General features: G+C 48.4%; 1 protein-coding gene across 1 annotated transcript in view; it reads right to left on the bottom strand.

Moving 5' to 3' along the window:
- Positions 1–8,866: 8,866 nt before the first annotated feature.
- The window catches only part of LOC140396757 (uncharacterized), a 28,185-nt gene continuing 21,677 nt past the window's right edge, over positions 8,867–15,374 (bottom strand). The window contains exons 4-5 of the mRNA XM_072485491.1: positions 15,079–15,144; positions 8,867–9,000 (exon numbers count right to left, since the gene is read on the bottom strand). Of these exons, the coding sequence (XP_072341592.1) occupies positions 15,085–15,144 (60 nt within the window). The 3' untranslated portion in view covers positions 8,867–9,000; positions 15,079–15,084. The remainder of the gene's footprint in view (positions 9,001–15,078; positions 15,145–15,374) is intronic.

Here is a 15,374-nt window from a genome sequence, read left to right as displayed (position 1 = left end):
GGGCCCCGATCGCGGGCCAGGCCACCGTGGGGGCACCCCCCCGGGGTCAGATTGCCCCGCGCCCCCCCCCCAGGACCCCGGAGCCCGCCCACGCCGCCTGGTCCCGCCGGTAAATACCAGCTTTTATTTACGCCGGCGGGACAGGCAATTTCTGGGCGGGACTTCGGCCCATCCGGGCCGGAGAATCCAGCAGGGGGTCCCGCCAACCGGCGCGGCCCGATTCCCGCCCCTGCCCAATCGGTACCGGAGACTTCGGCGGGGGCGGGGGCGGGATTCACGGCGGCCTACGGCCATTCTCCGACCCGACGGGGGTTGGAGAATGACGCCCAAGATCTTGAACGGTATGGACATCGAAAGGATGTTCCCCTTTGTGAGTGAGTCCAGAACGAGGGGGGCACTGTTTAAAAATTAGGGGTTGCCCTTACAGAGGAGGAGCACTTTCTTTCTCTCAGAATTGTACGAAGGCGGTGGAGGTTGCAGGGTTAAGGGGATGAATGGCCTACTGATTTGAAGCTGTATATTTGTAGGTTTGTAAATAGTCCATTTTCTCGTTCGTTCATCAACATATTGTTTTAAAGAATATATACGCACAAATGTATAAATTCCACTTCCTTATCCTTTTTGCCTTTCCTCGCTAAATGCCAAATATCCTTGAGCTTTCAGTTCCCAACCTTGGTCACCCTGCAACCATGTCTCTGGAACGGCAATTATACGATACCGTTTTACTTATAGTTGTGCCGTTATTTCATCAACCTTGCCTCGAACCCTGCATGCATTTGGGGAGAGTATCTTTAATTTATTCTGATCATTTTCACAATCTTGTTACGACACGGAGCGATTGAATAAACTCGGTTTGTTCTCTCTGGAACGAAGGAGGTTGAGGGGCGACCTGATAGAGGTATACAAAATTATGAGGGGCATAGGCAGAGTGGATAGTCAGAGGCTTTTCCCCAGGGTAGAGGGGTCAATTACTAGGGGGCATAGGTTTAAGGTGAGAGGGGCAAGGTTTAGAGTAGATATACGAGGCAAGTTTTTTACGCAGAGGGTAGTGGGTGCCTGGAACTCGCTACCGGAGGAGGTAGTGGAAGCAGGGACGATAGGGACATTTAAGGGGCATCTTGACAAATATATGAATAGGATGGGAATAGAAGGATACGGACCCAGGAAGTGTAGAAGATTGTAGTTTAGTCGGGCAGTATGGTCGGCGCGGGCTTGGAGGGCCGAAGGGCCTGTTCCTGTGCTGTACATTTCTTTGTTCTTTGTTCTTTGACACACTGGGCTAGTGCATGATTAGTCCCACAGACGCAACACAAGTGAATTAACCAATCATTCTTATACCCCAAAATCTTTGGCCTTTGGCTGTCCAATAATTACAGTCACCAGGTTTGTAAGTTTAAACCTGATTACTATTTATTTATAACTAGAACGAATATGTTGTACACAGTAAATACAGCTGCTTAATGACAAGCTAATACCTGACTCCCCTTTAACTGCCCCACCCTCTACCTACACACAGGACAGACAAACACCGAGGGTTGGAAAGGGGCAAAATAATAAGGATCAAGGTCAAAAGATAAGAGTCCTTGCTTCAGCTGATGAGTTCTTTGGTGCACTTCCTTCACAGTGTACGTGTGGATTAAAGTCTCTGGTTTACAGCCTGTAATGACCTTCCTGGCAGGTAGCAATATCTTACTCACAGCTTTTCCAGGAGAGGCCCCTGGCTTCACATCAGCCTTTTCTGCAGAGAGAGAGTTGATTTCCACAGTGACCTTTTGCTGAGAATTTGCTGTTTTAAGAAAACAGAGTCTGGAAAAAAAGACCTTTTAGCTGCCAAAAGCAAAAGTGGAAGCTCTTCAGGTCTCTCAACTATTTCAGTGGGAAAGGATCCAATCACTACCTGTTACCGGGCAGGGCGCCGCCTTTTAGGCCAGTTCATTGGCCACCAGCCACATCAATCAATCTGGGTCATCACTGATGTCAGTCTAAAACAGCACAGCCTTCTGGGTCTTCCTGTTTGAATTAAAGGTACAGGCAGCTTACAGGCTGTTTTGCCTTAAAGTCACAGGTCTATTAAACATCCATGGATCAAAAAATGTAATGACAAGAATAAAAGAACGGAAATATAAGGGAATAAACTGGAAGAACTTACAATCTTGAGCCTTAACTGCTGGTGTGCAAGTATGTTTGCTGCTCTGTCCCTCCCTGCCACACTCTGATTGATATCCTGATATCTTACTTTGGTCCTCACTATTTAGTTTAAAGCCTTCGTTACTTCCCTAATTAGACGACTCACCAGACGCTGTTCTCGGCACAGCTGAGGTGTAACCCGTCCCAACATTGCACCTCCCACCTTCTCCAGTATCGATGCCAATGTTTGAGCTATGCATTGAACTGTCTAACTAATGGGTCGAATGGCCTCCTTCTGCACTGTTGGCAGATATCCTGAACCCCGGCACTGGGCCGACAGTACAGCTGCCTGGACTCTTGCTCTTGGCTGCAGAGAACAATATCTAGCCCCCTCATTATACCCCCCCCCCCCACACACACACACATTGCTGTGACCACCCGCTGCTCGAGTGCCTTGCTATGCCATAGGGTAAGAAACTGGGGTTTTGATAAGTGGGTATCTTCAGTATTTTATGGGCTTTTCTAAGCCACATTGACGGCCTCCCTGCAAAGAGGGTCTCTAAAAACTCTGGACTTCTTTACCGCCTTTGTTCAAGCTGCTCTGTTGATATTCCTAAGTTGAGAAGAGGGCACATAAGATGGCATCCTGTCTAGGCAAATGTTTGGAAATGGCTAGGGTATTACCCTGGGCGGCACTGCTGCACAGTGGTTAGCACAGCGGCCTCGCAGCGCCAGGGGTCAGGGTTCGGTCCCGGCCTCGGGTGACTCTGTGCGGAGTCTGCACGTTCTCCCCGTGTGTGCGTGGGTTTCCTCCGGCTGCTCCGGTTTCCTCCCACAGGCCAAAGATGCGCAGGTTCGGTGGATTGGCCGTGATAAATTGCCCTTTAGTGTCCAAAGGTTAGGTGGGTTACGGGGATAGGGTGGAGACGTGGGCTTAAGTAAGGTGCTCTTTCCAAGGGCCGGTGCACACTCAATGGGCCGAATGGCCTCCTTCTGCACTGTAAATTTTATGATTACCCTCAACATGATGTAAACATGGAGGTCTTTGAGTGTCTATCTGTCTTCCCCCATTGAAACACCCCCGACCAGTGGATCCACAATGGGTAAACTACCAGCAGCCCCTCCCGGAAAGGGTATGTGGATATTGTCATGTCAGAATACCTTTAGGAAATGGGTGTTTATAAATGGGTGTTTATATACTGGGCTCAATCGCTGGCTTTTAAAGTAGACCAAGGCAGGCCAGCAGCACGGTTCAATTCCCGTACCAGTCTCCCCGAACAGGCGCCGGAATGTGGCGACTAGGGGCTTTTCACAGTAACCTCATTGAAGCCTACTTGTGACAATAAGCGATTTTCATTTCATTCATTTCATTTCATTCGTAAATATCTGTAGTCAGAGTACCTTTAAGAAATGGCTGTTTACTACTGCAGTGATGTTAGACAGTGGGCTGTCTGTCAGCTTTTTACTTTTGTTTTAGGCTGTTTGCTGCAGGGTGTGTTTTAGTTTCATTTTCAGTGTTGGAGCTGAAGCCAGACAGAGCAGCTGTACTGTTGATCTCTCTGCCATGAAAAGACTATTTCTTGATCATGTGGTGAATTCAGAATTATAAATGTTCTCAGTAGTGACTTTAACCTGATGTGCTTCTGTTAAAAGGGGTTAAGTCTGATGGATGTTAAAGGGACAGCTTACGGATTACTTAGTGTTGTAGTCTTTGGGGGGTGTATTTGAATTGATGGTTGCTAAGTTGTTCACTGTATGTTTTAAAAAAGGTTAAGTTGAGTTCATAGAATAAACATTGTTTTGCTTTAAAAAATACTTTTCCATTTCTGCTGTCCCACACCTGTAGAGTGGGCCGTGTGCTCCCCATACCACAATCCAGTAAAAGTTGTGGGTCAGGTCAACTCCATGATACACTTTGCGGTTCTCTAAACCCTGGCTCATAACAATATCCTGTTGGAGGATGAGTTACTGCTGCTGCGGGGGGTGGGGGGGGGGGGGGGGGAGATGGGGGGGGGGGGGGTGTCAGTGCTCATCGGACAGCTACCTTCTTCAGAGCAAAGGTGGCCAGAGAAGGTGGATCATCAAAGAACAAGAACAACGAACAAAGAAATGTACAGCACACGAACAGGCCCTTCGGCCCTCCAAGCCCGTGCCGACCATGCTGCGGCAATGCTCACTAACACATCTGAGAGCAACATCTTCTACGCCAACCGTCCTGCAGAATCAGCAACCTGCTCCCAACTCTTTTGGCCCATAAAGGTTTCCTGCCTAATTAGTTACTGTATCCAACTAAACTCCTGCTTCTTAATAAACCATCTTAAAATGACTTATGACTAGTCAACTGTCTATTTAGTCACCTGTGGCTCCGAAACCCCAGTAAGCTTACAATAGTCAGCAGGCTCACCTTCGCTATTCTTGTCTGTACAGGTTACAATAACCTTGAACTTTTCACACAACTGAAAAGACTGCGGCTCCTCCGCTTTCTACCTTCTCCCAGTCACACCCTCCTGCCCCCTGACCAAAAACAGAAGGCCATATCCGAAGTGTCCGGGTGACATTGCCCCTCCCCGATGAATCACAGTTGTAGTAACCTAGCAAGGCCTAGATTTAGGCCCGATTAAAATTGAGTATTTTAAATGAAAGAATTCGCCGATCAAAATGGATATGCTAAATTAAAGAATTGGCCATTTTAAAATCATACTGCAGTCAAACTTGTCGGAATTCAGACTTGACCAAAAGCAAATATACAAGCGACAGACAAGTTTCTAGAACATATAATGGTTTAAGGTGCGAGGGGCAAGGTTTAGAGTAGATGTACGAGGCACGTTTTTTACACAGAGGGTAGTGGGTGCCTGGAACTCGCTGCCGGAGGAGGTGGTGGAAGCAGGGACGATAGTGACATTTAAGGGGCGTCTTGACAAATACATGAATAGGATGGGAACAGAGGGATACGGACCCAGGAAGTGTAGAAGATTGTAGTTTAGTCGGGCAGTATGGTCGACACGGGCTTGGAGGGCCGAAGGGTTTGTTCCTGTGCTGTACTTTTCTTTAAGAAGTCTTGCAACACCAGGTTAAAGTCCAACAGGTTTGTTTCAAACACTAGCTTTCGGAGCGCTGCTCCTTCCTCAGGTGAATGCTTTTCTTTATTCTTTACATCTGGGTCTGTCCCATTCAATCACCCATCAAAAACCATCGCACTCGACTGAGGCCCAACAAGAGACCATCGTATCCCGTTGAAATGCACCGGCCTTTTGTCCGGAGCCCAGATCGAGCCAGACTTTCCGTCACCCAGAGTTTCTACTGTTACCTTATATGGAGCAGGTCCATCGCCAGAGATGGGACACCTGGGGCGGGCTGAGGTGGCCTGTAAAATGGCCATCAACTGGATCATTGGCTGCTGCGACCCCCTCCTGGGGAAGCATTGTCCAGAACCCAGAGCGGTTTCTGGAAAGCGAGGAGCGAGGGGAATAAAGGTATGCAGCTCAGACACACCAGCAGCAAATACTCGATGTGTGACGCGACTTGGACCAGACCAGAAGGAAGGAAGGAAGAGATCGCCAGCGAGAACCACCTTCGTAAAGGTGGGCCAGAGGAATTTCAGTGATCAGATCCACAGCCTACCAAGCCATCTTTACGGGTAGTATACTTGAATCGGGCTATCCTCTTGTTTTATGTGGGTAATATAAGGGTGAATTGTGTGAATAAATAGTGTTGAATTTTGAACTTGTGAATAAAGACACCCTCGGTAAAACCTTTGAATAAGTAACCTTCGAAAGTGCCTGAGGTTTTACAGGTACAGCACAGTGTCCGCAGCTCAGCCTTTCAGTCAATGACTCTCAGCCCAAACAGGCGCTGACTGCAGAAGTGTTTGCCCTGGATTGCACTGGCGTCCAAGTGCTCCCACATGCTGCAGGCAATACCCATCACCTGCCTGGTCTGCCTCATTGTATCCAAATCATAGAGGTATCATAGAATTTACAGTGCAGAAGGAGGCCATTCGGCCCACCGAGTCTGCACTGGCCCTTGGAAAGAGCACCCTACATAAGCCCACACCTCCACCCTATCCCTGTAACCCCAGCCAACCTTTTTTTGGACACTAAGGGCTATTTTGCACGGCCAATCCACCTAACCTGCACATCTTTGGATTGTGGGAGGAAACCGGAGCACCCGGAGGAAACCCACGCAGACACGGGGGAGGACGTGCAGACTCCGCACAGACAGTGACCCAAGCCGGGAATCGAACCTGGGACCCTGGAGATGTGAAGCAATTGTGCTAACCACTGTGCTACCATGCTGCCCCAAACGGAGTAATGGTGTGGGACCTGTGGAGGAGGTGCAACATTCACTTCCAGCATTCACTGAGTTTACAAGGAAAAGCACTGCAAACAGTGACTGTAAAGGAAATCCATAAGTCGATTGGTTGGTGAGTAATTGCTCTAGAGCTGGAATTTAGAAAAGTGAAAACTTGTAAATAACTCCAAAGTACTGGCCGTATTAATAGTTTTGTGTCACCAGCAGAAGTGCGTCACAAAAGTCGTCTAGAATTGCAACAAGACCTTTTCTTCAACTACAACCCCCTTGCAACAACAGCCATGACTCCATTTTCCTTCCCAATTACTTGCTGTACCGGTGTATTTGTGTACAAGGATCCCCAATTCCCCCTGTATGCCAGTATCCTCCTCGCAGCTTACCTTCCTCATCTAAATTTGTATTGCTGCTCCTTTGTATCCTCCTTGCAGCTTACTTTCCTTCCCTAGATTTGTATTGCTGCTCATCTGTCTGCTCCACACAGCTTACTTTCCTCCCCTCGATTTGTATTGCCGCTACTTTGTATCCTCCACACAGCTTACCTTCCTCCCCTAGCTTTGCACTGCAGCTCCCTTGTATCCTCTCCAGGGCTTACCTTCTCATCTAGATGTGTATCATCAGCAAATCCAGATGTTGATTGTTAAAGTGGAGGCCCAATCACTGATCCCGTGACACTCCATTTGTTACACTGCCATCAGAATAGCCCCTTAGTCTGACTATTTTCTGTCCTTTAAACAAAATCCATACCAGTATTGCGCCCAATCCCACAAGCCCTAATTTTGCATAATGATCCTTTGTGCGAAGCTTGATCCAGAGTGAGCATTTCCCCAACTTCCCACAAAGGACCTCAATGCCAAATCTCACACAGATATTCCTCACTGTGCCGACAGGTGCATTTTAAAATTTAAATCGACATTTGTAAGTACAGAACTTGAATATCGCTGAAGAAAAAACAGAGTCATGCTGGCGAAGTTTATTGAAAAAAAAAGACACTGTCAAAAAAGAGACATGTTGTCGAAGTTTTTTGTTTTGCACTCACCAGGACAGACAAAGGCTGGTGCAGACTCGATGGGCCGAATGGCCTCCTTCTGTACTGTAAATTCTATGATTCAATGACTGTAGCCTGGACAAGCCCTGGAATGAAGTTAAGTTGAGCTGAGCTCACTGGGCCTGTGAGGGAGGCCCTGGCAAAAGATGTCCGGGTGGGTGGGGGGGCAGGGAGGTGGGGGGAGAACTGCTGACAGGGCAGGGGTGGATCTTTCAATGTGGGAAGGGTGGGGGCCCTTTGACCGAGGGAGCCACTATGGCCTGATCAGGAGAGTCCCATGGCCAAACTCGGAGAGGTAGGCCTGCCAAAGTGCCGTGACACAGCAGGTAAAATCCCAGAGGTGTTGGAAGGCTGGGCTATCCCACTTGATTTACACACCCGTCTCTTAACGCACTCTGCGGGCTGTGAACACCCAGCCAGAGGCGTTACGGCACAGAAGGAGGCCATCCAGCCCATGCTACTCAAATCTAGCCCATCGCATTCTCTCTTGCTTTCTCCTCGTATCCCTGTGAGCTTATTTCCCTCAAGCCCCCCAATCCAATTCGGAAATCGTTCATCGTCTGCACTCCCACCATCCTCGTAGGCAGCGAGTTCCAGTTCATACCGCTCGCTGGGTAAAAAAGTTATTCCCCCCTCTATTTCGCACCCAAAACCTTAAATCGGTGCACCCCCACCCCCCCCCCCAGCCCCTGTACCATTGGATAACGGGAACAGCTTCTCTTTGTCGACCTTCTCTAAACCTGTCACCAACTTGTACACCTCGATCAAATCTCCCCTCAACCTCCTTCACTCCGAGGAGACCAATCCCCGCTTCTCCATCATCACCTTGGAGCTAAAATCCCCGGAACCATTCTGGTAAATCACCCTCCGCATCCTCTGGCGGACCCTCACATCCTTCCCAAAGTGTGGCGACGAGAACTGGACACAGTACTCTAAGTTGTGGCCTAACCAGAGCTTTATATAAGGTTCAGCCTAACTTCCCCGTCTGTGTACCATAAGCCAATGACGATCTATGAAGCACAAGGCCCCATAAGGCTTGCTAACTCATCTCCAGCAGGCTCGAGGGGCTGAATGGCCTATTCCGAATTTGCGTTTTGCCTGCAAATATCAATGTCCAGCTCCTTCTGTCCTTGCACATTCTTTCAAACTCGGCCTTTAAAAGTTTACAATGACTGCTCCTTGGCAGGTGTCCCCTTTGCTATTTCATGGTCACCCATGACGGAGCAGTTTAGTAAAGGAGGGCTCGAACCTCCAGATCTCTTATACAGTTACGAGGAACCTCTCGAGTGTGAAGTCCTTCGGGAAAGGAAGCAACCGTAACAAAAGAAGCAAAGATCTCTGATCAAAGTTAGTCAATCAAATGATCAACTACGACAAAATTCAAGAGTGACAGCCTCATTTTAATGTTTCACAGGGAATCTCAAGTTCACAATTCAGTCTTTTGAATTAATTAGAAGCCATTTTGTACATTATATATAGATTGCAGACGACTTTGTTCTGTATCGCAGCCCTGTGATCTGTAACAAAATGCACATTAGACACAAGTTAGATAGATATTGGTTATTCCAATTGTTGTAATTGGCAGATTGCCCCACTGTGGTCCCCAGGGAGGCTAGCTTTCGTCGCCCTGGGCGAGAGTCACTTTGAGAACTCTCACTAATGGACACATGCTAAGCTGGAACACAGGATCGATCAATTGGATTCGCTGCTTTTAATAAGCTTTCTCCTGAATGGACTTTAACCCGGAAATGTATTCGGTGGTGCATTTTGGGAGCACGAACCAGGCAAGGGAAGGTTAAGCTCTGATGGTAACTCAAGTATTAAACAGTTATATCCCCAATTGGGAGGCGGCATGGTGGCACAGTGGTTAGCACTGCTACCTCACGGCGCCGAGGACCCGGGTTAGATCCCGGTCCCGGGTCACTGTCCGTGTGGAGTTTGCACATTCTCCCCGTGTTTGCGTGGGTTTCACTCCACAACCCAAAGATGTGCAGGGTAGGTGGATTGGCCGCGTAAATTGCCCCTTAATTGGAAAAAAAAAGAATTGGGTACTCTAAATTTATATTTAGAAAAAGAACCCCAATTGTAACTTAAGTCCTACTAAGGGAATACACAATGCACGGTAAGGAGGCTAGGGCGTACAGAGGAGCAGAGGGACCTTTGGATGCATAGCCATAGATCCCTGAAGGCAGCAGGACAGGTAGATAAGGTGGTTAAGAAGGCAGATGGGATACTTGCCTTTATTAGCCGAGGTATAGACTATAAGAGCGGGGAGGTTATGATGGAGCTGTATAAAACACTGGTTAGGTCACAGCTAGAGTACTGTGTGCAGTTCTCGTCGCCACTCTATAGGAAGGATGTGGTTGCGCTAGAGAGGGTGCAGAGGGGATTCACCAGGATGTTGCCTGGGCTGGAGCGTTTCAGCTATGGAGAGAGGCTGGTTAGGCTGGGGTTGTTTTCCTTGGAGCAGAGAAGGCTGAGGGGGGACCTTATTGAGGTGGACAACATTATGAGGGACACAGATAGGGTGGATAGGGAGGAACCTTTCCCCTTAGTAGAGGGTCAATAACCAGGGGGCACAGATTTAAGGTAAGGGGCAGGAGATTTCGGGGGGATTTGAGGAAAAACCTTTTCACCCAGAGGGTGTTGGGAATCTGGGACTCGCTGCCTGAAAGGGTGGTAGAGGCAGCAACTCTCACAACTATTAAGAAGTTTTTAGATGAGCTCTTGAAACACATTAGCAGACAAGACTGGGAAATGGGATTAGAACAGATAGAAGCTTGATGGCCCACACAAACACGATGGACCAAAGGGACTCATTCTGTGCTGTAAAACCCATCACTCTCAGGCCACCTTCTCCTGGACCCCAGCTGTCCACGATATATAAAATTATATACAAGGCTGGACAGATGCAGGGGGAAGTTTTCCCTGATTAGGGAATCTAGAACCAGGGGCCACAGTCTCGGGATTCAGGGTGGACCATTTAGGATTGAGGCGAGGAGAAAGTTCTTCACTCAGAGGGTGGTGAAGCTGTGGAATTCTCTCCCCACACAGGCTGTGGAGGCCAAGTCAGTGAATATATTCCAGAACGAGATGGATAATTGTTTATTGACATTCAGGGATATGGGGAGAAAGCGGGAAGATGGCATCGAGATCGAGGATCAGTCCACGTCATATTGAATGGAGGAGCAGGATCGATGGGCTGAATGGCCTCCTAGTTTCTGTCTTTTCATTGCTCGCAGCATTCAAAGCGGTTCGTAGGAGCACTGTGAAAGCCCTGATAGGAGACACTCAACGTGCATTACTTTAATATGCAACATGAACTCAGACAGGCTCCAATGCACAAACAACAGGGGTGTGATTCTGCTGAATTCAGTTCGTGACATATGGGTTGCTGGACAAGGCCAGCATTTGTTGCCCATTTCTAAAGGAATGGCTTGCGAGACCATACCAGGGGGCAGGTAAGAGTCAACCACATTGCTGTGGTTCTGGAGTCACATGTAGGCCAGACCGGGTAAGGACGGCAGATTTCCTTCCCTAAAGGACGTTAGCGAACCAGATGTTTCTTTCCCCCCCCCCCACAACAGTCGATGATGGTCACCATCACAGGGCGAGGCGTTGTAATTCGCGATTGTTCTTTCAATCACATGAATTGCAGTAGCAGGGGTGTACCAGAGGCGAGGGAGAGGGCGCTTCGAGTCGGAGAAATCTGGAGAATTCAAGCCAAGACATAGGTTTCGCAGCTGGGGGAGGGTGGTGGGGAGGGGGGCTAGGTTTGCAAGCAGTTCAGTTATAAACAGCTCCTGACGCACAAGGTAAAATGGAAGCCCAGTCCAGGTTGGCTACTCACCAAGTGCAGGCGGGTAGCCCTGTTACCCCCCTCCCTCCCCATGCCACCCCACTCCATGCTACCAGAAAAAACAGCCCAGGGAAACTGGCATGCAGCCTGGTGTGGCTAATTCACCCACCTCTGCTTCCAATATATGGGAGATAGATCGCGCAGGGCGGCTGGGTAGCGCAGTGGTCAGCCCGGCTACCTTATGGCACTAGGGGCCCGGGTTCGATTCCGGCCTCAGGTCACTGACTGTGCGGAGTCTGCACGTTCTCCCCGTGTCTGCGTGGGTTTCCTCCGGGTGCTCTGGTTTACTCCCGCAGTCCAAATATGTGCAAGTTAGGTGGATTGGCCGCGCTAAATTGCTCCTTAGAGTCCATGGATGTGCAGGTTAGGTTACGGGGATAGGGGAGGGGAGCGGGCCTCGGTCGGGTGCTCATTCGGAGGGTCGGACAAGACTCGATGGGACTTCTGTAGGGCTTCTATGGCTCTAAGAGCACCGCTGAACAGTTCATGAGGAAAATTGTCGTACAATCACTTCGGGTCCATGAATAAAGAAAAACAATTGACTTCCCTGGAAAACAAAATGTCTACTTGTTGTTTCAACTGCAAATTGTGCCAGAAATGAAGCACAAAGAGTGTTCATCTGCTCTCGCAGTTGGGACTTGTATGTCCAACGGTAATGGTCACCCTCCCAAGTGAGTATTCCTGGGCATGTTTGTACAAGGGCAGCACGGTAGCATTGTGGTTAGCACAATTGCTTCACAGCTCCAGGATCCCAATTCGATTCCCGGCTTGGGTCACTGTCTGTGCGGAGTCTGCACATCCTCCCTGTGTGTGCGTGGGTTTCCTCCGAGTGCTCCGGTTTCCTTCCAAGGTCCAAAGATGTGCAGGTTAGGTGGATTGGCCACGCTAAATTGCTCTTAGTGTCCAAAATTGCCCTCCGTGTTGGGTGGGGTTGCTGGGTTATGGGGATAGGGTGGAGGTGTTGACCTTGGGTAGGGTGCTCTTTCCAAGAGCCGGTGCAGACTCGATGGGCCGAATGGTCTCCTTCTGCACTGTAAATTCTATGATAATCTCGGAGTTATACCAGGATAAACAGGATCAGTCGACAACCTGAAGCAACAAAACAACATCCACTTTTCATACCAATTGGACAGCTCTGGTGGGAATCAATGCTATGTAGAAAAAAGGCCAGACAAAAAAAAACAGGAATGGAGTAGGCCCCATCTTGAGCCTGCTTCACCATTCAAAACCATGCCTGAACGTCCACCTCAACTCTACTTCCCCCATCACATTCCCAAATCACTCAGTTCCACTAGAATTTCAAACTTGAACATTAAGGGAAAATATTTCTCCTCACCTCAGCCCTCTTATCCAGCGAATATCCTACTCTTCACCAAGGGAAGTGGCCTTTCATAATTTCCTCGGTCAGGACCCCCCTCGGTCTGCTGCATGGGATCTTCCTGTCCCATCCAAAGTTAACAGACCTTTTGCAGGTCTGTCAACGCAATGATTCATGTGGTGGCCGGGACCAGGAAATCCCCTCCCTCGCATAAAATATAGGAGCAGAATTAGGCCACGGGCCATCGTGTCTATTCCGCCATTCTATCATGGCTGATAAGTTTCTCATCTCCATTCTCCTGCCTTCTCCCCATGATCCCGGGTCCCCTTATTAATCACCCCTTATTAATCAAGAACCTATCTGTCTCTGTCTTAAAGATGCTCAGTGGATTGGCCGCCACAGCCTTCTGCGGCAAAGAGTTCCACAGATTCACCATCCTCTGGCTGAAGAAATTCCTCCTCCTCTCTGTTTTAAAGGATCGACCCTTGTGTCCTCTACTTCTAGTTTTTCCTACAAGTAGAAACATCCTCTCCACGTCCACTCTATCCGGAATCGCAGTATCCTGGAAGTTTCAATAAGATCCCCCCCTCATCCTTCTAAACTCCAACGAGCACAGACCCAGAGTCCGCAACCGTTCCTTCCAGGGATCATTCTTGTGAACCTGCTCTCGACCCATTCCAAGGCCAGCACAAGGTCACCACCAATCTAGCTAAACTCCAAAGACTTTAGGCCCATTCTACTCTGAGTGAGCCTTCATTCACACCCTCGGAGGCAGGATTTTTTATTTGTTCAAAGGACCAGCATTTTATGCCCTTCCCCAATTGCCCTTGAACGAAGTGGCTCGCTTGGCCATTTCCGGGGGCATTTAAGAATCAACCACATTGTTGTAGGCCAGACCAGGAGGGCAGATTTCCAATTCGTCAACCAGATGGTCTGTTTTTTTTTTTAACGACAATCATGGTCACCATTAGGCTTTTGATTATTTTGAATTCAAATTTCACCATCTGTCGTGAAGGGCTTCGAATCTGGGGTTCCCAGAGTATTTCCCTGGGGCTCTTGTCCACTGACAATACAACTACACCACCACCTCTCCTTCCTTTGGGAGGTCGGCGCATGGCAACCCAGCTGGGAGGTCACAAAAGTCATCTAGAATTGCAACAAGACCTTTTATTCAACTACAACCCCCTTGCAACAACAGCCATGACTCCATTTTCCTTCCCAATTACTTGCTGTACCGGTGTATTCGTGTACAAGGATCCCCAATTCCCCCTGGATGCCAGTATCCTCCTCGCAGCTTACCTTCCTCATCTAAATTTGTATTGCTGCTCCTTTGTATCCTCCTCGCAGCTTACTTTCCTCCCCTAGATTTGTATTGCCGCACCCATGTATCCTCCACACAGCTTACTTTCCGCCCCTCGATTTGTATTGCTGCTCATCTGCATGCTCCACACAGCTTACTTTCCTCCCCTCGATTTGTATTGCCGCTACTTTGTATCCTCCACACAGCTTACCTTCCTCCCCTAGCTTTGCACTGCAGCTCCCTTGTATCCTCTCCAGAGCTTACCTTTCTCATCTAGATGTGTATCATCAGCAAATCCAGATGTTGATTGTTAAAGTGGAGGCCCAATCACTGATCCCGTGACACTCCATTTGTTACACTGCCATCAGAATATCCCCTTATTCTGACTATTTTCTGTCCTTTAAACAAAATCCATACCAGTATTGCGCCCAATCCCACAAGCCCTAATTTTGTATAACGATCCTTTGTGCGAAGCTTGATCCAGAGTGAGCATTTCCCCAACTTCCCACAAAGGACCTCAATGCCAAATCTCACACAGATATTCCTCACTGTGCCGACAGGTGCATTTTAAAATTTAAATCGACATCTGTAAGTACAGAACTTGAATATCGCTGAAGAAAAAACAGAGACATGCTGGCGAAGTTTATTGAAAAAAAAGACACACTGTCAAAAAAGAGACATGTTGTCGAAGTTTTTTGTTTTGCACTCACCAGGACAGACACAAGAATCTCAAATTTCAAAAGAGCAACAATTTATCCTGCATGAGGGAAGGGTGCTGATTGGCTGGCAAGTCAACTCTGAGGTGATGCCATTGAGAAAGCATATTTGAATTAAACACAAACATTGGGGAGAATGACTCCCTGGTGCCTGCTCCAATGCAAATCTCAACCAGAGTCAACTTGCCAAGCAATCAGCATCCTTTTCCCATGCAGTGCTCCCTTTGAAATTTGGCATTCTTGTGTTTGTCCTGATGGGTGCAAGATGGAACGTTTTGGCAGCTTATCTCTTCTTTATCAGCAATACTTATTCCACATCTGACACCGGCCATTCTATCTTGCATGGAGTGGCCCCAGCACAATACTATTTGTGGTCAGCTAATCGGACTGGTAACAGCTTACCTTGCGCTACTCCAGAGTCAACTTAACTCCTACACTGGAACAGGAGCCCTCGTTTCCTTGGAAGATCTGAAATGCAATCAAGTCAAATTCAAGAGAAGTTGCATGAATTATTAGCGAGATATTCTGGGTAACGTAGCATCTCCTGACTCGCGTCATGAGCTGAGGGTTTTCGGAAAGGGTCCCGGAGGATTGGAGAATAGCCAATGTTGTTCCTCTGTTTAAGAAGGGTAGCAAGGATAATCCAGGGAACTACAGGCCGGTGAGCCTTACTTCAGTGGTAGGGAAATTACTGGAGA

Source organism: Scyliorhinus torazame, chromosome 20 (genome assembly GCF_047496885.1).
Source record: "Scyliorhinus torazame isolate Kashiwa2021f chromosome 20, sScyTor2.1, whole genome shotgun sequence".
In the NCBI taxonomy this organism is placed as follows: Eukaryota; Metazoa; Chordata; class Chondrichthyes; order Carcharhiniformes; family Scyliorhinidae; genus Scyliorhinus; species Scyliorhinus torazame.
The sequence above is the reverse complement of the archived record's forward strand: the minus strand, read 5'-3'. Positions and strand labels throughout refer to the sequence as shown.